The sequence below is a fragment of the Vulpes lagopus genome, chromosome 8, assembly GCF_018345385.1.
Source record: "Vulpes lagopus strain Blue_001 chromosome 8, ASM1834538v1, whole genome shotgun sequence".
Classification (NCBI taxonomy): Eukaryota; Metazoa; Chordata; class Mammalia; order Carnivora; family Canidae; genus Vulpes; species Vulpes lagopus.
Window position 1 is genome coordinate 14,114,743 of NC_054831.1, and position 26,702 is coordinate 14,141,444.

Genomic DNA, 26,702 nt, shown 5'->3' on the forward strand with positions numbered 1-26,702 from the left:
CTGCCCCCTCCGCCCCCCAGCCCCCGCCGCCCGGGGAGCTGCCCCCTCCGCCCCCCAGCCCCCGCCGCCCGGGGAGCTGCCCCCTCCGCCCCCCAGCCCCCGCCGCCCGGGGAGCTGCCCCCTCCGCCCCCCAGCCCCCGCCGCCCGGGGAGCTGCCCCCCTCCGCCCCCCCAGCCCCCGCCGCCCGGGGAGCTGCCCCCTCCGCCCCCCAGCCCCCGCCGCCCGGGGAGCCGCCCCCCCACCCCCGCCGCCCGGGGAGCTGCCCCCCTCCGCCCCCCACCGCCTGGGGAGCCGCCCCCCCATCCCCGCCGCCTCCCGCGGTCGGCCCAGCCCGGGCGCTCCGCTGACCCCGCCGCCGCCGAGCCCACTCCGTAGGACCTCCCACTTCGCATCCTCCGAGCTGCTCCTCTCACTCCCTCCCGGGCTCCGCTCCCCTCTCCCCGCCCACTCCGCTCGCAGACGAGCGCAGATGCCGGCTGCCTGCAGAGCTGCCCAGAGACCGCGGAGCCTCCCCGCCATCGCAGGTACGGCCGCGGGCGCCGGGGCGCGGACAGGGGAGCACGACGTGTCCGGGACCCGCGGGGGCGGCGGCGGGGAGGCCCGGGAGCCGCTGCGGGGGCGCGGGAGGCCGGGACGGGGCAGCCGGGGAGCCGGCGACGGCCCGGGCCGGCAGAGCCCCGGGGGGGCGGGGGGGCGCCGGGGAGGGGGCGCCGGGGGGGCTGTGCGTGCGGGGCCAGGACCCCCGTCCCGAATGAGGACACGGGGAAGGCGGAACGCAGGCGCCGAGCGTGCAGGCCCGGAGCCGCTCCGAGCGGACGGACGCTGGTTCGGGCCCAGCGCGCGGCCTCGGGCGTGTAAGGGCGACGCGGAGCCCCACGCGGGCGGGACGGGCGGGGACCGGGCTGCGGAGGGCGGCCTGGAACCACAGACACCAACGCCCACCCGCCACCGCAGGGGGACCTTCGCGCCAACAGAAGTTCTGGCGCCAGGAAATTACGCGTGGGGGCGGAGCCGCCGGGGGCGGGGCCTGCAGCAGCCGGGGCCGCGGAGGGGGGCCGCGCCGGAGCCGCCGCGGTGGGCGTGGGGCGGGGCCAGAGCGCGGCGCGGTCGGCGTGGGGCGGGGCCAGGGCGCGGCGTGGGGCGGGGCCAGAGCGCGGCGCGGTCGGCGTGGGGCGGGGCCAGTGTGCGGCGCGGTCGGCGTGGGGCGGGGCCAGTGTGCGGCGCGGTCGGCGTGGGGCGGGGCCAGAGCGCGGCGCGGTCGGCGTGGGGCGGGGCCAGTGCGCCGGCTCTTTCAGCGTTGGGCGGAGGGCGGGGCCGGAGGGGCGGTGCGGCCGCCTTGGGGCGGAGCCAGAGCGCGGCGCAGCCGGGGCGGGGCGGGGCCAGAGCGGGAGCGCGCTCGGCGTGGGGTGGAGTTGGGCCAGTGCGCGGGCGCGGTCAGGCCGGGGCGGGGCCAGTGCAGCCAGCGTGGGGCGCGGTCGGGGGCGGGGGGAGAGTGAGCAGAAGCCGGGGATAGGCCGTCAGCAGAGGGGCGGGGCGTGAGGAGGGGAACTCGGAGTCCTGACGGGATGTCGGCGGAGGGGCGGGGCCCGGGGAGGCGACCTCGGAGCGGGGACTGGGATGTCAGCAGGGGGGAGGGGGGGCGGGTCTGGGGCGCGGTCGGCGGGGGGCGGGGCCTGGGGAGGGCGAGCCTGAGCCGGGCCGGGACGTCGGCGGAGGGGCGGGGCCGGGCCGAGTGCGCGCGCAGCCGCGCCGGGACGTCGGCGGAGGGGCAGGGCGGGGCCGGGGCGCGGCCGGCGCGGGGCGGGGCGGGGCCGGGCCGGGCCGGGCCGAGTGCGTGCGCCGCCGCCGGGCCGGGACGTCGGCCGAGGGGCGGGGCCGGGGCCGGGGCGCGGCCGGCGCGGGGCGGGGCGTGGGCAGAGTGCGGACGGAGGCAGGAAGAGGCGGCCGCAGACTTTCCGGGTCGGCCCCTCGGTGCGTCCCGCGTCGGCAGGCTGGCGGCTCGCGTCGGTCCGCCGGGACTGGGCGTCCAGGGGAGCCGGCAGCTGCCGCCTGCCAGCGGGGGGCTGCGCCGGGCAGTTGCAGGTGAGACGTGGAGCCCCGCGGCCTCCCGCGCGCGCGCCGCGGTCCACCCGCCGGGGATCCGGCCGCGTCGGGCCGGCGGGGTCGGCCGGGGTCGGCCGGGGTCGGCCGGGGCTTGGGCACCGCACCGGGCGGGTCGGGTCGCGAAGTCTCGGGTGGTTGCAAGTTGGCGCGTGGCGCGGCCGCGGCCGGGGCCGTCCGGGAAGTGTGCGGTGTTCCAGCCAGTGGTTTTGTTTTGTTTCTCGGTGTTTCTTGTCGAGTTAGGGCGAGGAGGCTTGCAGAGCGGATCCTGTTTGGGGAATGTGTGGGTTTCGGTTTTAGTTAATGAAAAATTAATTTTTCAGTCTCCGGGGACATGCGATACGGGTGTTTATTGTTTCCCATTGTTGACCTTAAAAGTAAGAGCAGTGCAGCGGGTGAGGTGCCCGGGCTGCGTGGACGGAGACCAGTGTGGCCCGGGACGGACGGGCGAGGAGGGGAACAAAGGACAGGCGTGTTTTTTAAGGAGAAAAGGGCTAAGTTGGGAAGGGTTCTGTGAACTTCCAGTCCATTGGAGGAAACGGGCGTTTGAAGTGTGCCGGCGCCTCATTGGCGGAGCTGCGGTCCCGGAGCGGGGTGGGGGTGGTTGGGAGAGGGACCTGCGGGGCCCGGGGGCGCGGGGCGGGGAAGGGGCAGGGGCAGGGGCAGGGGCAGGGGAGCGGGAGCCTGCTCGGGCTGCGGGGCCGGGGTCCCGCCCGCGTGGGGGCCTGGCTGGGACCTTGTCCGCACCCTGAGCGTGAGAAACAATAACCAGATTGGGTGTTCAAATTTTAGGAGCTTCGTCTATGCCCTTAATAAAGTTTTTCTGCATGAAGACGAAAGTTCATATTTTCTTTTCTGTTTCCTTTGGAAAGTGTGACGTTTATGCCGGTTGGAATCTGTCAATACCAGAACTGCAACTGTTGATGCCAAGGATATACCCTTCTGGCTTTCTCAGAATTTTTAAGTCATTTTTATTTAAGATTTTATTTATTTATTCACGAGAGACACAGGCAGAGGGAGAAGCAGGCTCCATGCACCGGGAGCCCGACGCGGGACTCGATCGCGGGTCTCTAGGATCACGCCCCGCCCAAAGGCAGGCGCCAAACCGCTGAGCCACCCGGGCTGCCCTCAAAATTTCTAAGTTAATTTAACGTTGATGTTTGGACTGAGATCAATGGAGAGTTTGGAAGATACTTGTTAGGCAGTGGAACGGCCACCACTCGAGTGCCTGTGCAGAAGGGAGCGGGTGCGCCTCCCAGTCTCCGGATCTTCCTTGCTCTCAGACCTGCAGGGACCGGGACTCCCCGGGAGGAGCCGTTGGGGGTCAGGTGGTCCTGACGTTTGCAGTCTCCGTTTTACTTTTTCTTCATCCTGTCTCTGCTTACACAGCAGTGACGTGATAGAAGTCTGTGTAACCCATCCAGCCACTTACTCCACTTTGAGTTTTTTTTTTTTAATAAGGCTTTGATTTTCTTTTTTAAATTTTTATTTATGGTAGTCACACACACACACACACACACAGAGAGAGAGAGAGAGAGAGGCAGAGACATAGGCAGAGGGAGAAGCAGGCTCCATGCAGGGAGCCCGTCGTGGGACTCGGATTCCCCAGGATCACCGCCTGGGCCAAAGGTGGTCCTAAACTTCTGAGCCACCCAGGCTGCCCCTCCACTTTGAGTTTTATATAGAATATGGACAGGGGCGGGATCCCTGAGTGGCTCAGCGGGTTTAGCACCTGCCTTCGGCCTGGGGCATGATCCTGGAGTCCCGGGATCGAGTCCCACATCGGGCTCCTTGCATGGAGCCTGCTTCTCCCTCTGCCTGTGTCTCTGCCTCTCTTGCTCTCTCTCTGTGTCTCTCGTGAATAAATAAATACAATCTTTAAAAAAAACTTAAAAAAAAAAAAGAATATGTACAGGGGAGTCTCCATCACATGGAGTGAGACCTCTTGGGTGGTCTGTATTGGGTGCCTATCTCCCTGTGACAAACTGAGCCCATGAGGTGGGTGTCTGAGTAAACCACACTCTGTGTACCATGTCTCTGAGTCTGTTTCCTCGGATCCTTTTTTCAAGAGAAAATCCATCCCTACATAAGCAGTGTTTGTTATGTAGAAATTACTCTTTGAGGTTATAAATTACTTCATATAATCATGGGAATTTTGCCTTATGCATGGGCTTTCTCCTGGGTGTCAACAGGGGACAGTGTAGGGACTTGTTACTCTCTTACTGTTTTCTGAAATGAACGCTGCTCATGTTCTATCAGATAAACACCTAGTTTCCCTGGACTGCTAACTTTAAGGACAGAAGGAACCAGCAGTAGGAAGCCAACTGTCTCACACTCAATTTAAATATCTTTAATTTTTTTCCTTTAATAACTGAGAGGGGTAAATATAAGGAGCCCAGTCTCAGCAGTTTTATCTTTTTTTTTTTTTTTAATTTTTATTTATTTATGATAGTCACAGAGAGATAGAGAGAGAGGCAGAGACACAGGCAGAAGGAGAAGCAGGCTCCATGCACCGGGAGCCTGACGTGGGATTCGATCCCGGGTCTCCAGGATCGCGCCCTGGGCCAAAGGCAGGCGCCAAACCGCTGCGCCACCCAGGGATCCCTCAGCAGTTTTATCTTAACACTTCCATCCATTTTCCTTTCACAAAGAAACTTCCCTATGGTCTTTTGTTTGCCAAAAAAATACACAAACGGATTTTAATACTTGTTTGCCAGAGCTGAACAATGAACAAAAATGAGATTTAATAAATATTAAAACCTGGTGGTTAATTGTCACTAGAGGGATGTTAACTGGGACTCTCACTGCTGCAGTACACAGACCACCTGCTAATTCCTGACAGGCTTGCCTCACCCCAGGGCATTTGCACTGGTCTCCCAAGGCCTCTTCATGAATAACTGCCAGCAGCACTTTTCAATCTACAAAAATGTCGCTTTATCAGCCCTGCATTCTCTGAACACTTTTTAAAGAAATTTTTATTATTTATTTTTTATTTAAAGATTTTTATTTATCCATTCATAAGAGACAAACAGATAGAGACATAGGCAGACAGAGAAGCAGGCTCCCTGTAGGGAGCCCCAGGTGGGATGTGGTTAATTTTTAGGGTCTAGGATCCTAGGACTCTAGGATCACGCTCTGAGCCAAAGGCGGACTCTCAACCGCTGAGCCACCCAGCCATCCCTCGGAACACGTTTTTAAAACACTTTTTCTTCCCTAAAAACAAATATTCAGCTCTTTGTATTTACAATTGTGCCTACAATTTATTTTTTAAATCTATATTTTTAAAGATTTTACTTATTTATTCATGAGAGACAGATTGAGAGAGAGGCAGAGACACAGGCAGAGGGAGAAGCAGGCTCCATGAAGGGAGCCGGATGTGGGACTCGATCCCGGGTCTCCAGGATCCTGCGCTGCGCTGAAAGCAGCGCTAAACCGCTGAGCCACCCAGGCTGCCCTGTGCCTACAATTTAAGGGGGGGGGGGCGCTTCTGTCTTTGGATTTTTTTTTTTCCTATAGAGATCCTTGTAAGCATTTATTCCTGTAATAATTACCCAAGTTCTGGGTCTTTTTTTTTTTTTTTTTTTAAAGATTCTATTTATTTATTCATGAGAGACACAAAGAGGGAGGCAGAGACACAAACAGAGGGAGAAGCAGGCTCCATGCAGGGAGCCCGATGCTGGACTCGATCCCAGAACTCCAGGATCACACCCTGAGCCAGAGGCAGATGCTCAACTGCTGAGCCACCCAGGCCTCCCAAGTTCTGAGTCTTGAATCCGTATGTCTGTGGCCTATTGCCCCTGCCATTCTACAGAGTGGATGCCATATTAGCAGGCATGAAAACAACATTCATCTCATTGTCCCATCTCCATCAGAGCTCTTGGGTGACCAGGCACATTGTCAAGGAGTAGTAATATTTTGAAATGAATCTTCTTTTGAACAAAAGGTCTCAACACTGAGCTTAAAATATTCAGTAAACCATGTCGTAGGCAGATGTACTGTCACACAGGCTGTATTGTTCCATTTATATATATAGGGCGCAGGCAGAGTAGATTTAGCATTCTTCTGAAGGGCCCTAGGATTTTCAGAATGGTAGGTGGGCATTGGCTTCCACTTAAGAGTCACCAGCTGCATTAGCTCCTAACAGGAGAGTCAGCCTGTCCTTTGAAGCTTTGAAGGTAGGCATTGATGTATCTGAAAGTCCTAGATGGCATCTTCTTTGTTTGGTCTACACTAATGATCTGTTAGTTGAGTGTAGCTACCTTCCTGAATTTTCTGAGCTAGATCTACTGGAGGACCTGCTGCAGCTTCTCCATCAGCATCTGCTGCTTCACCTTGTGCTTTCATTTTTTTTTTTTTTAAGATTTTATTTATTTATTCATGAAAGACAGAGAGTGAGGCAGAGACATAGGCAGAGGGAGAAGCAGGCTCCAGGCAGGGAGCCTGACATGGGACTCGATCCTGAGTCTTCAGGTTCAGGCCCTGGGCTGAAGGCAGTGCTAAACCACTGTGACACCAGGGCTGCCCTACCTTGTGCTTTCATGTGATGGAGGTGGCTTCTTTCCTCAGTCCTCACCAGTCACCCTCTGCTGGCTTCAGACTTTTCTTCTATAGCCTCCTCACCTCTGTCAGCCTTCACAGAACTGAATTCAGATGGGGCTTTGCTCTGGGTGAGGTTTTGACTTGGGGAATGTTGTGTTCCATCCAGACTCTTCAGACTTTCTCCATATCAACGATAAATCTGTTTCCCTTTCTTAGCATCCATCTGTTCACTGGACTAGCGCTTCTAATTTCCTTTAAAAACTCTTCCTTTGAATTCATAGCCTGGCCAGCTGTTTGGCACAAGAGGCCTAGCTTTTAGCCTGCCTTTTGATAGATCTTCTCCACTATTTTTCTAAAAAGATTTTATTTATTTATTCAGAGAGAGAGAGAGGCAGAGACGCAGACAGAGGGAGAAGCAGGCTCCATGCAGGGAGCCCAATGTGGGACTGGATCCCTGGTCTGCAGGATCACACCCTGGGCTGCAGGCGGCGCTAAACTACTGCGCCACTGGGGCTGCCCTTCTCCACTAAATTTAATCATTTCTAGCTTTTGCTTTAAAGTGAGACACATAGGACTCTTCACTTGAACACTTAAGAGGCCAGTGTAGGGTTATTAATTAGACTGATGTCAATATTGTTGTGTCTCCTGGAATAGAGGCCCAAGGAGAGGGTGAGAGATGGGAGAGCAGCAGGTACTGGAGTGGTCAGAACACATTTATTGGTCAAGTTAGCCATCTTATATGGGCACAGCTCATGGCACCCCAAAACAATGGCAGTAGTAACATCAAGGATCATGATAACAAATGTAATAATAATAAAAACATTTGAAATCTTGTGAGAATTACCAGCATGTGACACATAGATGACAAAGTGAGTTAATGGTATTGGAAAATGGCAGCTGTCAACATGGCACTGCCACACACCTACGTAAAAATACTGTGTGCAAAGTGCACTAAGTTGAGGTGTGCCTGTAGTTAGGACCTGGAGGGGAAGGAGTTCTCTGTCCTTCCAGGCCCAGGACATTGCCCTCAGTATGCCCTCCTGCTCATCTCCAGGCAGATGAAACTTCTATGCAGACTCTTCTCTTCTTCCATTAGCCCTGGGCAAAGAGAAAGCCCATCCAGCACAGATGTTTTCAGGTCAGATTGATTGAAATCCTAATGACTAATACTTGACATGCATCAAAATACTACACGTTCCAAGTGTAAATTATACTGTTAGTGTTATTTTTCCCATAAATAGAATGTTTCAACTATCTTTTAATAATACAAAAATGTTTATAAGTCTCAGGACCTATCTCAATAAATACAAGAACAAATTACTTCTGAAGAAAATGATCAGGCAATGTTTTCATTATAGGCAGAAGCAGTTGATTCCAGAAAGAAGTTTGTCTTTTTTTTTTTTTTCAGTGTATTTATATCGAATATAAAAGCAAGCCTATAATAATTCAACTGTGAGTATTGCTTTTGTAACAAGCATTTAAGGTAATGGAGGACTACTCAGTTTCCATGGTTCTCTCATATCCTCCTGTCTTGGCCAGCCTGCTCACTCTGCAGTGTTCTTGAGGCAACAGTGACCTCTCTTCGTCAGAGAGGCGTGTGTGTTGTGGGAGACTCTGAACAAGGCTTGTGCCAGACACAGACATAGTTATGCTAGAGGAAAAAAAGGGTAAATTGTCAAGCTCTGTGTTGTTTAAAGGCTAATTTAGCAGATACAATTTAAAGAAATTAAAAAGAAAAACCTGTGTATATAATCCTAAAGGATATCCATTCTATTCTTTAGGAGAACTCTTGTGTAAAATACAGATATTTTAGTTAATTTTTTGAAAATATATTTGAGCAAAGTCTTAATATATACTCATGGAGGGATGCTTGGGTGGCTCAGCGGTTGAGTACCTCCCTTAAGCCCAGGGTGTGATCCTGGAGCCCTGGGATGGAGTCCCACATCAGGCTCCCTGTATGGAGCCTGCTTCTCCCTCTCTCTCTGTGTGTCTCTCATGAATATATAAATAAAATCCCCCGCCCCCCAAAAAAGAATACATACCCATGAAGGTATGAATAAGTTTGGAGATTTTTTTTCCCCCCCTGGTAACAACTTGTGTAAATTGCTGAGGCAAGCAAAACCTTCTGTGGCCCAGGAGCTAGGAGCAGAGCACAGTCAGGTAAGCCACATGGACAAGCTAGGGCAGCATCTAGAGGATTTCAGGGCCTGAAGATTGTGTCAGGTCTCAAGGTCCTACTTCAAGGTCACTGAGAAAGCATGGAAGAAATTAGAGCTGGAGAGTGTTGGAATCAATTTGTGTTTGTAAGTGAAATCAGTCCCACCCAGCCCCACTGGGGATGGGAGAGGTTGCTGCAGGTAGAGCTCTGTAAACTCTTCAACAACCAGTTTTAGAGGGTCATGCACCCCACCTCCAAAGGGACCCTACTGGACCTTACCCCACGTATCTCTTCATCTGACTGTTCATTTTTGTCCTTTTTTTTTTTTTTTTTAAGATTTTATTTATTATTCATGAGAGACACAGAGAGAGAGAAAGAGGCAGAGACGTAGGCAGAGGGAGAAGCAGGCTCAACGCAGGAAGCCCGATGCCGGGCTCTGTCCTATGTCCCCAGGATCACACTCTGACGCAAAGGCAGATGCTTAACTACTGAGCCACCCAGGCGTCCGTCCCCATTTTTGTCCTTTATACTGAACTAGTAAACCTAAGGAAAGCTTTTCCTAAATTCTGTGAGCCATTCTAGAAAATTACCAAACCTAATGTGAGGGGTTATGGGAAGCCCTGGACTTGGAGTGTGCTCAGCAGAAGTGTGAGTAGCTGGGGCATTAAACCTTTGTGGCTGGCCTCTGAAATAGAGGAAAGCTTGTGGGATCTGATGCTGACTCCAGGAAGACACTATCAGAGTTGGATGCAACCCTAGGACACCCAGTTGCTGTCAGAGAATTAGTTACTGGTGTGAAAGAAAAAGGACTACTTAGTCGAATTTTGGATTTTGAGAACTGACTGCTGTCTGTTACAGGGTATTGATCATTAAATGGGTGGAAGAAATGGATGTATTAGGGAGATAAGGCAAAACTAACAAAATAGGATCTTTGTTACCTGATTTTTTTTTTTAAGATTTTATTTATTTATTTATTTGAGAGAGAAAGACAACATGAGTGCAGAGGTGGGGCAGAGAGAGAAGCAGGCTCCCTGCTGAGCAAGGAGTCTGATGTGGGGCTTGATTCCAGGACCCCAGGGTCATGACCTGAAACAGAGGCAGACACTTCACCGATGTAGCCACCCAGGCACCCCTGACCTCAGATATCTTTGAGTATAAGCCATATAACCAGGCATTAGGACAGTTGGGACACAACTGCATTTTCTTGTCCTAGATACATGGGAAAAGGAGTAAATGGGGATTGGAATGGACAGTAACAGTGATGGCATTGGGGGTGGAAGACTGCAAGTGGACTCAGCCGTGGGAGGAGTGACTCTGAACTCAGGCTGAGAGGAGGGAAGGCAGGTACTGCTAGATGGTCTGTGTGTCTTGATGTGACAGGGGCACTCCTGTTCTACCTAGGAGTAGTTTATACCCCTGAAGAGGACCATGTTTACAGATCGGAGCTTGGGAAGCAGACCAAAAATCAAGCACTAGCTGTATCATTCTTTAGCCATGTAATTTCATCATATTACTGAAGCTTTCTGAAACTGCATTTAATGCCATTTGTTAAATAAGTAAATGTTTTAGTTATCCTAAGCTTCTGTAACAAAATACCACAGACTTACTTGGTGGCTTAGACAACACATTAAATTTTCACAGTTCTGAATCCTGGAAAGTCCCCAGACCTAGGTGTGAGCAGATGGAAGACTTGGGGATGGGCCATTTCTGGGCTTGCAGAAGCCTGGCCCTCAGTGCCAGTGTGGCAGAGAGAGAGCTGTGCTCTGTTGCCCTGATAGTGACACTAGTTTCTTCATAGGAGCCCTGCTCCATGACCTCATCTAAACCAAATTAGCTCCCAAAGGCCTCATCTCCACCTACCATCAGCCCGAGAATTAGGGCTTTGACAGATGGATTTGCTTGGGGCTGGAGGGGACAAGGGGGTTTAGTCCATAACAGTAAATATACCAAAATGAGCAGGGTCTAAGTATTAAGTAAGTGAATGTGCTTAAATTTCCAAGCAGAGAGTCCTATTTCTTTTTTTTTTTTTTTTTTTAATTTTTTATTTATTTATGATAGTCACAGAGAGAGAGAGAGGCAGAGACACAGGCGGAGGGAGAAGCAGGCTCCATGCACCGGGAGCCTGACGTGGGATTCGATCCCGGTTCTCCAGGATCGCGCCCTGGGCCAAAGGCAGGCGCCAAACCGCTGCGCCACCCAGGGATCCCGAGAGTCCTATTTCTTAAACTTTAATTTTGTCTTACTAATTTCCTGGACTCTAGGTATAAAGAGGGGAGTTAAATCTACTTTTGTTTGTGATATAATGTCATTTTTCCATTTTTATACAATTAAGTACTAGCAAATTTGGTAAGAATTTAAGTTTGCCAAACTTTATTTTATTTTTTTTTAGATTTTACCCACTTATTCATAGACACACAGAGAGAGAGAGGCAGAGACACAGGCAGAGGGAGAAGCAGGCTCCATGCAAGGAGCCCAATGTGGAACTCGATCCGGGGTCTGCAGGATCACACCCCAGGCTGCAGGCGGCGCCAAACCGCTGCGCCACCAGGGCTGCCCTTTTTTTATTTTTTAAAAAGTTTTACTTATTTATTCATGAGAGACAGAGAGAGGCAGAGACATAGGTAGAGGGAGAAGCAGGCTCCCCGTGGGGAGCCCCATGCAGGACTCGATCCTAGGACCCCCGCTGGATCACAGCCTGAGCCAAAGGCAGATGCTTAACCACTGACCCACCAGGTGCCCCCCAAGAAACTGTTTTAAAGAGACTAAATCACTTGTCCAGGGTCCCCCTGTAGTAAATGACAGTGACCGTCTGTGAAGAACCCAAACGTGTCTGCCTCCTGAGGGTGCCGATGGGCCAGGGCTTCATTAGCAAACAGATGGCCTTCCAAGTGGGTGACCTGCAGTGAAATTAATAAAGGGACTATTTTATCCCAGGACCCCAGGATCATGCCCTGAGCCAAAGGCAGACGCTTAACCGCTGAGCCACACAGGCATCCTTATTTATTTATTTTAAAGATTATATTTTTTTGAAAGAGAGCGCAGATGGAGGTGGGTGAGGAAGAGGAAAAGAGAGAAGCAGACTCTGCTGAACCCCACGCAGGGCTGGATGCAGGAAATCATGACCTGAGGCAAAATCAGAAACTTCACGGACTGAGCCACCCAGGCACCCCAGTAAAGTTTACCAGAACTTTAAAATACAGATTTATGAAATGCTGGGGTGTTGTTTGTGCTGATGATTAATGTAGGATGGTATTCCAGTTATAAGTTTACTAAATGTTAGATTGAACAAATATATTTCCCTGTAAGTCCCCTGCATTCTACATTTTCTAAGCAGGACTTTTAGGTTTGCAGTTCAGGGAAGGAATTAAATAACCCTACAAAAAATTTTCTGGGTAACTTATAAATTGAATGATTTTCATTTCCTTGTGTGAAAATAGAAAGGAATGTTCGTATTTTATTTACTAGCATTGGTAGTCACAGCCTTCTCACTTGAGATCCACGCTGATGTGAGAGTTCTCCCACTTGTCTGAGGACCATGGCGTGTTCCTGAAAGGGGGTTGGGGGGTTGCATGCAGGTGCATCGGGGTTTTGTGGTCGTCAGGGTCTCTGGTAAGACTGGAGTCTCTTGGCTTCTCTCTCCTTGCCCAGCTTTTCTTCCTTACTTCTTGGACTGTCCGTGAGTGGGGAGATCCAGAGGAGGTGAGGTGGTGGCTGAATTCCTGAGAATGCAACTGCAGGTGAGTAGAGATGTGGTCTTTCTGTGGATATAATACCTCTGTTGCCAGTGGGCGGGAAGGTTTTTCTTGGCCTGAGACTTCTCCGTGTATCCAGGCAGTGTTAGGATCTGGGCTCTACTTAGTTCTCAGGACTCAGGGATACTTCTGTGTAGTCTGGGATTGATCAGGAAATCATCTCCCTTCCAACAGTGACACTAATATATCTCATTCTCTATTAAGAGTGTCCTTGCAGAAAAGAAATTTGCATAGGTTTTTCTCTCCATTGTATAGACTTAGTTGAGAAATGGTTTACTCATTCATCCTCGTCACACATAGGCATGTGGTGGTGGGGTGACAGATGAGCAGGGGCAGGGGTTTACGGTCCGCCCACGAGGGGACAGCTGTACCTGCAGGGGAGCTGTGCCGTGTCCCAGAGAACTTGAGAAACATCTGCGAAAGAGAAGATAGAAGAAATCATTATTTCCTCTCAATACTTACTAAAGTTTTAATAATACATACTTGAATTAGATTGGAAACTAACGGAGATGACTATAATCCTCTCTACTACCTTATCCCTCTTACCTATGTTCCCTCTTTGTGATTAAACTTTTTTAAAATTAGAAACCCAAGAACAGTGCCCAGGGAGTAATTTTTTAAAAAAATTTTATTTATTTATTCATGAGAGACACTGAGAGAGGCAGACAGAGACATAAGCAGAGGGGGAAGCAGGCTCCATGTCAGGGAGCCCGATGTGGGACTCGATCCCGGGACTGTGGGACCATGCCCTGAGCTGAAGGCTCAACCGCTGAGCCACCCAGGCGTTCATAATTTTTAAAAATTAACTGCGCGTTTGGCAGAATGTGTGTAGAAATTGTGGTAAAATTTAGAATCCTGAAACGATTTTTGAAGGACCAAGAGAGGTCAGAACTAATCAAGATGATTTTATTGCCTTTGAATAGAAAAACAGGATTAACATCCAGAGAACTGCTACCGCGAGAATTGGTGTTAAGAATGGAGAACTCGCTGCCAGAGGGATCACTCTGGGGCTGTCCTTCAGAAGAGCCATCTCAGGAGTCCCACGCTCTCCTGCAGGACCTGTCTGCCTTCATAGACTCTAAAGAACAAGTGAGTTCTGTAAAATGACAGATCCTCACCCTGCTGGCCGCAGGTTCTGTGTCATTGTTGTCATCCTGGAGAGTGCTGGGCAATGCTTCATGATTCTCTACCTGTTATATGAACGGACCTATCACGAGTAGGTGTTCAGTGTTTGCTGTAAAAGAAGTGTCTGCACATTAGTTCGTTGGAAATCTCAAAATCACTATTGATAAATTTTTTTAAGTTGTTTTTTTCCCCATTAACTTTTACAAATGTGGGGCTCAAACTCCTGACCCTGAGATCAGGAGTCACATGTTCTTCCAACTGAGCTAGCTAGGTGCCCATTGCTACTGTTTAATCTAGGTTATAATCACTAACCACTAACCAGGAATTCAAAATTCCCAGTTTATTGGGAAATTGCCAGGTTCTTTCGCATTGAGATTCCTGTATAATGAAGTAATTGTGTGCTTACTGTGTATTTCTTTTTGAATGTGTCTGAAAGACACAGGGCAGACCAGCATTGAACTTTGAACGACAAATGGAGTTTGAACTTTCTATACATAGCTCCCCCCTTGCCATAATGACTATCATGGTGACAGTTCTCCCCCAGGGATTACTAAATATGGCCCTGTTGAAACACAATATCTGTGATATTTTAGGACTCTGTGACCTTCAAAGATGTAGCTGTAGACTTAACCCAGGAAGAGTGGACCCTGATGGATAGGTCCCAGAGAAAGCTGTACATTGATGTAATGCTGGAGAATATCACTCATCTGGTCTCCGTAGGTGAGTCTGTCACCGTGTCTGTTTCTTAGTTTATCAACCCTGTGTCCAGGACAGCTTCCCTACATTCTAACGGCTCTCTACTCTAACTTGTTCTTCTGTAGTACTTCTGACTAGATGGAATATGTCATTTTCTTCATTTTCATCCAGTATGGTTTTTTTTTTTAATTCATCAAGTATGTTAATAATATGAATTTAGGCTTATTGGCTATAATTGTGTATCTTTCTTTTCTTTTTTTTTTTTTTTAATTTTTATTTATTTATGATAGTCACAGAGAGAGAGAGAGAGAGAGGCAGAGACACAGGCGGAGGGAGAAGCAGGCTCCATGCACCGGGAGCCTGATGTGGGATTCGATCCCGGGTCTCCAGGATCGCGCCCTGGGCCAAAGGCAGGCGCCAAACCACTGCGCCACCCAGGGATCCCAATTGTGTATCTTTCTACTGTACTTTATCCAAGACCCAGAACAATCTTGGGAATACAATGAATATTTTTTGAATGAATAAATAAATATCTGAAATATTTTCCGCTCTGGGAATTGTGAAGCTTGAGCACAGGAGAAAATCTAACATCTTGTATCACCTTCCATGTAAAACTACAGAATATTCTCGTGGAGCTTATGTTTATTGTATTCCTTTGAAAGTACTGTTAACCCCCTTATGAGAACGTTTCCTTCTGGAGGCACACTCCGAGCCTTCTGCTGCCTTCTGGCTTGGGTGGGAGTATGAGCCGCCAGAGGTCTTTGCTGATGTGACCTGACTGATGCTTCCGCAGCACTTGTACGTGCTCCTGGTGTTTGTCCACAGTAGCTTGTACCGTTGAATGCTATGCACTGTTCTCCGCGCAGAAGTACAAACTCACGTACTGTTCTCCCACTGATTCAGGCTGTCAGTTCTTCCAGTCAGATATGATTGCCCAGTGGGAGCAAGGAGGGGAGCTGTGGAAGGAAGAGAGAGGACTGGCCCAAGGCTGGGGTCCAGGTGAGCTTTGGACACTCGGTGCTCAGTGCAAGATGGCTCGTGAATGTGTGAGTGGGATCTCATGGATGTCAGTGCACGGGTCCCTGAGTGAGTGGTAGCTTCAGAAAACCGAGTGGCCAGTGGGACTGCATTCCTCAGATTGTGTCATTATGTGTCCCATGTCAGTTTCTTTTCATGTATCTGCACTTACATTTGACTTCAGGGAAGCAATGATCCTATCCTTAATGGAAGTAAAATTTCACATTGTGGTCTTTGTCATGATTTCTGGTCTCTCTTTTTCTAATGCTTTATATTCATATTCTCTACAATAGCCCATCATTATTTTTTTTTCTTTAAATTAAACATTGATTTTTTTTCTCTAATTGATATTATTCTAAGACGTATGTCTATTCACCAGTATATTCCTCATTTGACATTATTTGGTCATGTAGTGGTCAGTGTTTGGAACACATTTATATGGGTCTTGTGTGCTTTTCAACACTTTAATTCCCCTAATCTACTTAAGATATTTCTTAGTTTTATTTATTATCTTCAGTTATTTCAGGCTTGGAAAACAGCTATCAAAAGCAAGAAATAATATCTATGGAAGACATCTGCAGGGAGGATGCATCTAACTACAAGACAATAATAGTAAGTTTCACAAGGACACTCCTCTCCTATCTATATGTTAAAGGCTTGGGGGTGAGATAAGTTAACAATTCAGAATAGTTACATATTGTCATAGAATGTGGTTTCAAATTTAAATCTGGGGACAAAATTAGCTTGGATTTGAACTTCAAGTGGCTCTGCTAAAAGAATAACTGTATAACTTTGGTTTATTTGCATTCACGATATCTTTAAAATACTTAGCTCTCTGATAAAGATGCTGCCAAGGTGTTCTAAACAAAAGATTCATGGCAGCCTGTTTCAAAGGGAAAAAACACTTCCTTGATACTATAAAAATCTGATAGAAACAGAAAGAAGAGAGGGGAAATCTGTGCATAGACAAGGGCAGTAGTGAGCAGTAAAGGAGAATAGGATAGAGTTCGGTCAGATGGGGTGCTTACAGCATCCAATCCCATGAGCTGGGGCAGCCCCCTGCACACACCTGGGCTGGAGTCTCCATGGAGAGGCCTGGGTGGAGCATCCTCCTCCTCAGGTGAGACTTTACCCCTGAACATCCCCACTGTGGCCATATTTATGGGCCAGTGATGGGGTCTGAGGTTAAACATGTGTTCCTACAGTGCTTAGTGAGCTGCATTTCTGTTGTCATGTCTTCACATCTTCAAGAAGCCCATTGCCTCCCCTCCTGGATTCCATTCTGGGCGTCCAGACCAGAAGGACCAGTTCTGACCAGGTGGCCAGCTGATGGCCACTAAGCGGGTCCCCGAGGTCACTTATGTAGCATGAGTCTCACACATAACATGCTTTAGCCTGCCTGTGTCTGTGGAGGTCGGGATGGTGGGTTATGCAGGACACATCACAGAAACCTCCGTTGATATGATCCATTTGTTCTTTGAGTTGTAATGCAAATGTACCCACAAGGCACTTTTTACACATCTGCAAATCCAACAACGTATTATAAGTACGATGAAGTTCGTTATAAGTAAAGCATCCTTTAGATTCCTCCCTAATGGGGTAACTAGTCAAATAAACTATGGGAAGTATTGATCTGATTAATTCACAGTTGGTAGTGAAAATTGGCATTGACACAAGCAGAGATTCCTTTTTTTTTTTAAGCATTTTTTTTTTAAAGATTTTATTTATTTACTCATGAGAGACACCGAGAGAGAGGCAGAGACACAGGCAGAGGGAGAAACGGGCTCCATGCAGGGAGCCTGACGTGGGACTCGATCCTGGGTCTCCGGGATCACGCCCTGGGCTGAAGGCGGCGCTAAACTGCTGAGCCACCTGGGCTGCCCGCAAGCAGAAATTCTTGTTTAAAACTGACATCAATGGGAGTTTGTTTTCTCAGTTTTACACACGTATGTTCACTGTCATCATTCAAGGTGATGGCCATTAATCCTATAGTGAAATTACAGTTACCTCGACGAATTTGGTCATTGTGGTTATGAAAATGTCTGATATGTTTTGGAAGTATAAATCTCATGTTCATCATGATATCAGCATATTGGTACTACATGTAAAGAACAATTGGTCCAACAGGACAGGATCAGTGGTTATCCTGCTTCAGTAGAGAAGCCTCGGGTTGAATCTTCAGGGTCCAAGGGATAGCGTGTCCAGGCAATGGGAAAGCATGGGATCCAAATTTATATACAGGAGTCACAGAGGGAAACCTATTAAAGGAATACAATACTGTTATTGTAGCATCTCCTCCTTGAACAGTTAAGGAGTTAACAGTTAATCTCCTCTTAGTGGGAGAGGGGATGTAGTTATCTGGCTTTGTAAGGTCGTCAAGCACCTGAATGAATATTCTAGCATATTAATGGTGCTGGAAGGGTTTTGCATATTGCTTGCTTGGAAATTAAGGGTCTTCATCTATCCTAATGGAGTTTCATTTTTTTTTTTTAAAGATTTTATTTATTTATTCATGAGAGAGACAGAGAGAAAGAGAGAGGCAGAGACACAGGCAGAGGGAGAAGCAGGCTCCATGCAGGGAGCCTGACATGGGACTTGATCCTGGGTCTCCAGGATCATGCCCTGAAGGTGGCGCTAAACCGCTGAGCCACCCAGGCTGCCCTGGAGTTTCATTTTGACCAATATGTCTCTTGTGTAACATTTTAGCCTCAGCTAAATAACTTCCATTTTGATGAAGAGACATCTTCTAATTTTTTAAATTGTTATATAAGCAGTCCATTTATCTGTTTCATCAATTCAGCCACCTGGGGTCAATAGGGAATATGATAAGTCCATTCAGTATTAGAGGAGGCAGCAAAAGCTTTTAAACTACCTATCAAGTGGGAGCTAATATCATTCTGGATCTGAATATGGACATCATAATATAATAGTCTCTAAGATTTTGATAGTATTTTGTTGGGGGATGTGGGGCAAATGGGCAAGCTATTAAATACCCGAGAAAGTGTTCACTGCCATACAAATGTATTGACAACCTCGGAAGGGGGTACTGGCCCCATATGATCTATTTGCCAAATTTGGACAGGGAGTCTTCCTTTCTGTATCTGTCCTTTTTACTGTTGTGGAAAAAATTTTTTTTCTTCTTAAAGATTTTATTTCATGAGACACAGAGAGAGGCAGACATAGGCAGAGGGAGAAGCAGGCTCCATGCAGGAAGCCCGATGTGGGACTCGATCCCAGGACCCTGGGGTCACGCCCTGAGCCAAAGGCAGATGCTCAACTGCTGAGCCACCCAGGCATCCATCCCACCGTTGCGAAATTTCTTGCTTGGCCAAATCTGACAAGTTGGATGTTTTACTATGGTTTCTTTTATGGCATCCCGAGTGATGAGTATGCCAGAGTCCTGGACCCACCTGTAAATAGCCTGCTTTACCCAAGTGTCTGCTTTTCTCCTGCGTCCATTGTGCCAGGCTGGTGTGTGTCACAGGTTCAGTTCTATTTGCTGTGATTTGGGCTACTGGGTCAGCTACTTTGTTGGAGATATGCTCTGTGGAGGTGAGCACACTGAGGATCTACATGGAAAACAGTAATTTTATTTATTTATTTATTTTGAAAACAGTAATTTTAGTATTTGGGGTCCATTGCCAGATAACTTCCCATAGGAGTCTTCAGTAAAAACTAGTAACTAAATTGTGGACTCTCATACCAGAATTCTTGGGATGGCAAATTTATGAGTCAATTAAGCACAAAGCATATTTTAAAAAAGAGTCAAATATTCTTAGTTTCTCTGCAACAAGAAGTTAAAAGTGCAACCTTTATGTTCAGTAATCAATACTTTAGCACTTTATCCTGTTTGGAAAAGACCTAGATTTCCAACGAATTCAATCCCAGTTTATCATCCAAGCAAAACCTGGAAGTTTCAGGTTATCAGAGACTTTGAAAGCTATCTTAACAATTATCCATGAAAACTTTGGAACAGAAAATTAACCATTATTTTAAGTCCTCTTTTTGCCAACAAATTGCAACAGAGATAACATGGGCTTATTCGTCCTTTGCTAAAACTTTATTACAAAAGATCTTTAGAATAGTTAGAGCATTTACCCAGACAGCATGACCTGAGGCTTATTTTTTGTTTGACCATGTTTTCCAAGTAACTTAACATACCAAATAAAAGGCCTCCTTGGTTAAAAAGACTTCATTTACAATTGAAATCTTGGAAAGTTTCTTAAAACCCTACAAAGTTTTAAAAGCACATGTCTAAGTTGGATTACAGATATTTAAAGACCTGATAAAGCCAAAACATAGAAACTGGTTTTTCTGAGCAGACAGAGAAGACATCTGTTTATAAAGTGCAGACCAATAATTCAAGAAACTTTGTTTTTTGAACAGAGGGAAACACAGAATTTTAATTTTATACTTTTAAAATCCATTCATTTCAATCTTAATCTGTCCTACCACACATAAATTCATTTCCAAGGATTTCCCTTCACAAACCATCTACAAATTTACTTAGCATTCAGAGTTTGTTCCAAGCCATTTCTCCCCAAGCAACTAGTCTCATCCAGGACAAAATTACCATCTTTTACCTTCAACAAAAATACATTCCCATTCCTTATGTCTATTTTATATATCCCCTACTTTTCTTTTTTCTTTTCTTTTTTTAAATTTATTATGATAGTCACACAGAGAGAGAGAGGCAGAGACATAGGCAGAGGGAAAAACAGGCTCCATGCACCAGGAGCCCGACATGGGATTCGATCCCAGGTCTCCAGGATCACGCCCTGGGCCAAAGGCAGGTGCTAAACCGCTGCGCCACCCAGGTATCCCCTATCCCCTACTTTTCTACATACAGAATCATTTTTGTTATTTCTACCAATCTTAAGGTCTATAATGTTTTGTGAGCTTTGGGTAAAATCTCTTTTGAAATTGCCAAAGAGGGACACCTGGGTGGCTCAGCAGTTGAGAATCTGCCTTTGGCTCAAGCGTGATCCTGGGATCTGGGATCGAGTCCTGAATCAGGCTCCCTGATGGAGCCTGCTTCTCCCCTCTGCCTGTGTCTCTGCTTCTCTCTCTCTGTGTCTCTCATGAGTAAATAAATAAAATCTTAAGAAAAAAAAAAACTGCCACAGAGTATAGCAATGTATTTAGATGTATTCCAATGTATTCCACCTTTTTCTTAAACTTCATTTAGCACTATATCTTATATTTGTGACATTTCTTCATGAGGAATTCTTTTCTCAAAGTTCTCAGAAAAACTCATATTCTGCCTGGTGATGCTGTAGGTGGCATCATCAGAGAGGCTGAGGCTCTCTGGGGCAAGTTTCTTTGCCATCATTGCTCCAGTCTATACTGGTCTCATCATCATCCTAGATGTTGCCATCCACGTGTCAGTGTCCCACTTTAGGCCCAGCAGAAGCAGTAGCTACGTGCACTTGTGTAGTGTTCCATCTTCCCTCTCCTCTTTTACTTAGACTTGGCCACCTCTGTGGCTGCTTTTTGTGCCATGTACTGGTGGGTGTGAACTTGGTCAGGATGAACATAAGTCTGACATTGAAGGATGGCCATCTGAGATTATAAATCAGATATTTTCTTTTCTAACTGTAGTTTTTCCTCCTGCACTGAGCACAGGGTTTTAGTATTATTCTCCTGTAGACTGTTAAACAGCATCCCCAGTGTGCTAGGAATGACATATCATGTTTCCCAGTTACCGTCCACAGAGCATCTATGAGCTGGAGAGGCCTGGGTGGAATGTCCTCCTTTCGGGTGAAACTTTACCCTTGACCATCCCCACCAGGGCCGTATTTATGGCCAGTGATTGGGTCTGAGGTTAAACATGTGTTCCTGCAGTATGGAATGAGCTGCATTTCCATGTTGTCATGTCTTCACATCTTCAAGGAACCTGGATCATGTGTGCTTGCCTCCCTTCCCAGATTCCATTCTGGGGGGCCAGCCCAGCGTGGAGCAGGAGGGAATGCAAGACATATTTATAGTCCTGGGTGTCCAGACCAGCAGGGCCAGTTTTAACCGGGAAGTCAGCTGATGTCCACTAAGCAGGCTCCCGAGGTCAGTCATGTAGCACAAGTCTCACAACCCGCTTTAGCCTGCCTGTATCCATGCAGGTGGGGCTGGTGGGTTATGCAGAACACATCACAGAAACCTCCATCCATAAAATACACAAAGGCAAAAATGTTTGTAAATGCAGGAGGTGAATATTCCATGTGCATATATGTAACCTGGTGAAGGTTTTAATTAGAGATGATGACTGAATGATCAGCTTGAAATTCATATGTAGAGTGTTGAATGGATGAATGTTTGCGAGAAGTCCTGTAACAGTCTGTCATCTCTTTCCCAACAGCAGAAATGTCACTCAGGAGAAGACCCCTTTGCACATATTGGGTATGATGGAGTTTTCACTCACCCCTACACATTGACTCAGCATGTTTTAACTCACACTGGACAAAGACCCTATAAATGGAGTGAATGTGGAAAACCTTTCAGTCATAGAAATGACCTATATAGACACCAGAAACCTTATATGGAAGGCAAACTTTATAAATGTAACGAATGTGAGAAATATTTCCATAATAGAAGAAAGCTTTGCATACACCAGAGAATTCACACGGGAGAGAAACCCTATAAATGTGATGAATGTGGAAAACACTTCAGTCGAAACTCCCACCTTCGTTCCCATAAAATAACTCACACGGGGGAGAATCCATTTGTCTGTAATCAGTGTGGGAGTCATTTCAGGTATTTTTCATCTTTAACTAGACATAAGCATATTCATTCTGGAGAGAAGCCTTATGAATGTCATCTGTGTGGAAAAGCCTTTGTTCAAAGCTCTTATCTTAAACAACACGAGAGAACTCACACTGGAGAGAAACCATATAAATGTCTCCTATGTGGAAAAGCCTTTGTTACAAGCTCCAATCTTAGAGAACATGAGAGAACCCATACGGGAGAGAAACCATATAAATGTCATCTATGTGGGAAAGCCTTTGTTCAAAGCTCTTGTTTTAGACAACATGAGAGAACCCACACTGGAGAGAAACCATATAAATGTCATCTGTGTGGGAAAGCCTTTATTACAAGCTCTTGTCTTAAAAAACACGAGAGAACCCACACTGGAGAGAAACCATATAAATGCCTCCTATGTGGAAAAGCCTTTGTTACAAGCTCCAATCTTAGAGAACATGAGAGAACCCACACTGGAGAGAAACCATATAAATGTCCTCTATGTGAAAAAGCTTTTGTTACAAGTTCTAATCTTCGAGAACATGAGAGAACTCACACTGGAGAGAAACCATATAAATGTCATCTATGTGGAAAAGCCTTTGTTACAAGCTCTTGTCTTCGAGAACATGAGAGAACTCACACTGGAGAGAAACCATATAAATGTCCTTTATGTGGAAAAGGCTTTGTTACAAGCTCTTGTCTTAGAAAACATGAGAGAACCCACACTGGAGAGAAACCATATAAATGTCCTCTATGTGGGAAAGCCTTTGTTACAAGCTCTAACCTTAGAGAACATGAGAGAACTCATACTGGAGAGAACCCATATAAATGTCCTCTATGTGGAAAAGCCTTTGTTGAGAGCCCTAATCTTAGAGAACTTGAGAGAACTCATGCTGGAGAGAACCCATATAAATGTCCTCTATGTGGAAAAGCCTTTGTTACAAGCTCTTGCCTTTGAAGACATGAAAGAACTCAACTCTAAATGCAGTAAATGAACACAGAAGAGCCTTCAGCCACAGCTCAAACCAATCCCAGAACTCCTAAATGGGGGAAATTCTATGGCCATATTCATTATGGAAGTGCTTTCATTTCTAATTTATCATTACAGAACATGAGTGAACTCCATTTGGAGGAACCTTATATTTATAATAAAGGAGGAAGAGACATTAGATGATCTCCGGATGTAGGATGCAGAAGAAAATTCACTATGAATAATCTAACCTCCCTAAAATGGGAAATTACACAATTACAGATGGAGGTCAGTCTAGTAGAATAGCAAAAATTAATGCTGGAGAGCTTATTCATTGTAATATGCATGGAAAAAAATCTTTATTAGTAGAAAAACTTGTAGGCATGTGAAGTTTCACACTGTAGAATAGAGAATGAATGGAAGTCTTCAGTGATTTTTAATTCTTTAGTCAACATGCAATTTTCTCACTGTATATATGCCATTGCTAAAATCAGATGAAAGGTTAGAGTTTGCATCAGAAATTCCCAACTAGGAAAAACACATCAAGGATAAACAACATAAACAACAGTTTAGACATTATAGTTTTGCCTAATGGCTTATTATAAAACTGTAAGAAATGTGGGATTATGACATCTGGGAATTCTAAATGCAGGATTTTGTGACAATAATTTTTTTTTTTTAACTAGTACTTAGAAATGCATATGAAGCAAAGTTGTTGCTAGAAAATCCATTACATTGGTCAGGTCCTATTTTCCATACAGCAATAATTATGATTGGGTTCAACTAGAAATAACTTTGAATATTAACTGTAAACACAGGATGATGTGTCATTACAACATATTGTTAACCCTGTATGTAGAGCTTGATGAATTAAATATTGATACATGGATAGTTTGTGACTGATTTTCGCTTAAATTTTCATTTTAAAATGCTATTATTGGGATGAAGGGTATAACAGGACAATAAGGAGGGCCAGTTCAACAGCAGGACATAACATCTGTAAATATTTGCATCCAACATAGGAACACCAATATATAGTAGCACCTGGGTGACCTAGTGAGTTAAGCGTCTGGCTTTGGCTTTGGTCATGGTCTTGGGGTCCTGGGATCGAGCCCTGTATTAGGCTTCCTGCTCAGTGGGGAGCCTCCTCCCTCTCTCTCTGACCCTCCCACACTCTTGCTCTCACTTTTTCTCAAAATCTTAAATATATAAAAAAGGAACACCTATAAATATGAAATATATAAACAGCTAAAGAGAGAAACAGCAATACAGTGACAGAAGGGGGACTTTATTAATTTTTTTAGAGGGGAGACTTTAATACACCTTTTCATCAATGGATAAATGATTTAGGCAGAAAATCTGTAAGAAAACAGACTTCAGTGACACATTAGATCAGATGGACTTCACAGATGGATCCTCAAGACTCCAACAGCAGCGGAATGCATCCTTTTTGTCAGGTGCACATGAGACATTCTCCAGGATTGAGCGTATGTTAGGACCTGTCAGGACCATTGGACAGTTGCTTTCTCTCTTAACCAAGCCACATAGCTGCCCTCCTATTTCTCATAAAAACCCATGGCTTTCACTCTTTAGGTGGGACACTTCTGGTTATTGCTGGAGTCTGTGCTCCCCAAACTGTAATTCATTAATCCCAAATAAATGCGCATCTGTCTGCCTCTCATTGCAGTGCTTGTTTTCAGGGTGGCAGAGTGGACAAGAATATTTGCCTTCCTCTCTTGGCCCTGCACTACAGTGTGAGTTCTGGAGGAGCTGACCTGGGTGCTGGAATCTCCAGCAGTTTCAGGGACTTGTTTGTAGCTCCAGAGAGTCTGCTCATGCTGTGCCTGCCACAGAAGGCCCATCACGTATCACCCACGAAACGTGGAGATCATCTCTCTACCCTTCTAGATTCTTGGCTCTGACCACCACCACCACCACCCCTCTTCCCCCGCCCATGGGGTCAAGGCCACAGAGGGACAAAATGATGGTCAGGGATTTGAGGCGGGGAAGGAGAGGATCCCTGGACAATAACAGCTGAAAGGGGGCTCTAGGGACCAAGTGCAGACCTCATGGGTACTGGGACCTGATGGTTGGGGGGAGGAAGGATATCAGGAACTGCTGCCCTGCAGAGAACAAGTGCTGGTGTTGAGTTCAGGGGAGAGTGGAGGGGTGGGGATGGGTGAAGGAAGGCTGATGTTTGTTCCCAGCAGGACCAGTTGAGGAAATGAAGGTGAGAGCATGGAAATAAAGGGGCCAAGAGAAAAGGGCCAAGGCAGTTTGAGGCAAGTAAACCAGGAAGAGCACACTCCCAGGAAACCTCAACAGTAGGATTCTGAGAGGCGGAAAAGTCGCCAGATCCACCTCCTTGGGTGCCAGGTTGGGGAGGAGTGATGTGAGCAGAAAGGAGAGGACTTCCCTAGATGAGAGTTTAGGCCAGAGGCTGTTGCTTTGTGAAGAGGCAACAAGGACTTTGGGGTCCATTATAGTAAAGTTGAGCAGCAACAAGACCCACGATCTCACATTTCTGAGGTGCTAGCACCCAGTAGAGGAGAAAGTGGCCCAAGTCCATAGAAGCTCAAACAACTTAATTACAGTCATCTTCAGATTTTACACCTTTATGCTTTTGTAAATGCTTATATTTTAATTACATTGACTAATTGCTAACAAGTATAATTGAGTTACATGACCTTGAATTCTCTGCGATACATTTAATAGCTATTTATCAGCTTTTTTTTCTGTTTATTTTTTAAAGATTTTATTCATGAGAGAGGCAGAGACCCAAGCTGAGAGAAGCAGGTTCCTTGCAGGGAGTCTGATGTGGGACTCAGTCCCAGGACCCCAGGATCACAACCTGAGCCACCCAGACATCACTCTAAGCATCCCTCTATATTTGTTTAAATATAGTTGGGCTTTCTGCATACATAGTCCCTTCATTTACAGTCATATTTCCCAATTTTTCTAATTGTTTTATCTTTTAGAGTCATTGCAGAGTGTAGCTACTCCACTATATGTTAGTAGACATAGAGCTGACCATTCCAAATGGCAAGAAGGGTCCTAGGGAGAGTAGACACTTGTTCTGGCCCTGATCAAACTTGGAAAGCTGTTTTTGTTTTGTTTTTTAAAATTTTATTTATTCATGAGAGACAGAGAAAGAGCAAGGGAGGCAGAGACACGGGCAGAGGGAGAAGCAGGCTCCCTGCATGGAGCCTGACGTGGGACTCGATCCCAGGCCTCCAGGATCACACCCTGGGCTGCAGGCGGTGCTAAACCGCTGTGCCACCGGGGCTGCCTGGAAAATTGTTTTCCAATAGGATCTATGATGTAAATGGAACGTTTTCTCATGTATTTCCTAAGTGACGATTTTCTAAAATTCATGTCCTTAGGAGTTGTTGGTCAGGTCTCTTAGGCTGGCAGTGACGACGGGTCTTTTAAATTTGGGGAGATTATTACTTTTTTTTTTTTCTTTTTAAGATTTTACTGATTTTAGAGAGGGATCATGTGACCGACCAGGGGGAGGGGCAGGGAGAGGCACAGGCGGACCACTGAGTGCAGAGTCCGATGCAGGGGCTGAGTCCCAGGACCCTGAGATGATGACCTGAGCCAAAACCAAGAA

At 46.9% G+C, this 26,702-nt stretch overlaps 1 protein-coding gene across 3 annotated transcripts; it reads left to right on the forward strand.

Moving 5' to 3' along the window:
• Positions 1–404: 404 nt before the first annotated feature.
• Positions 405–24,770, forward strand: LOC121497638 (zinc finger protein 596-like). Of its 3 annotated transcripts, none has more exons than XM_041767403.1 (7): positions 405–524; positions 12,446–12,534; positions 13,473–13,638; positions 14,268–14,394; positions 15,274–15,369; positions 15,905–15,999; positions 21,740–24,770. In XM_041767403.1, the coding sequence occupies exons 3-7, from the start codon at positions 13,525–13,527 to the stop codon at positions 23,075–23,077; spliced, it is 1,770 nt and encodes a 589-aa protein (XP_041623337.1). In that variant the 5' UTR covers positions 405–524; positions 12,446–12,534; positions 13,473–13,524; the 3' UTR covers positions 23,078–24,770. The 3 variants fall into 3 exon arrangements, with proteins under 3 accessions (XP_041623337.1, XP_041623338.1, XP_041623336.1); XM_041767404.1 differs by lacking the exon at positions 405–524 and adding an exon at positions 1,903–2,082 and having other exon boundaries at positions 21,743–24,770; XM_041767402.1 differs by lacking the exon at positions 405–524 and adding an exon at positions 1,904–2,082.
• The last annotated feature ends 1,932 nt before the right edge of the window (positions 24,771–26,702 follow it).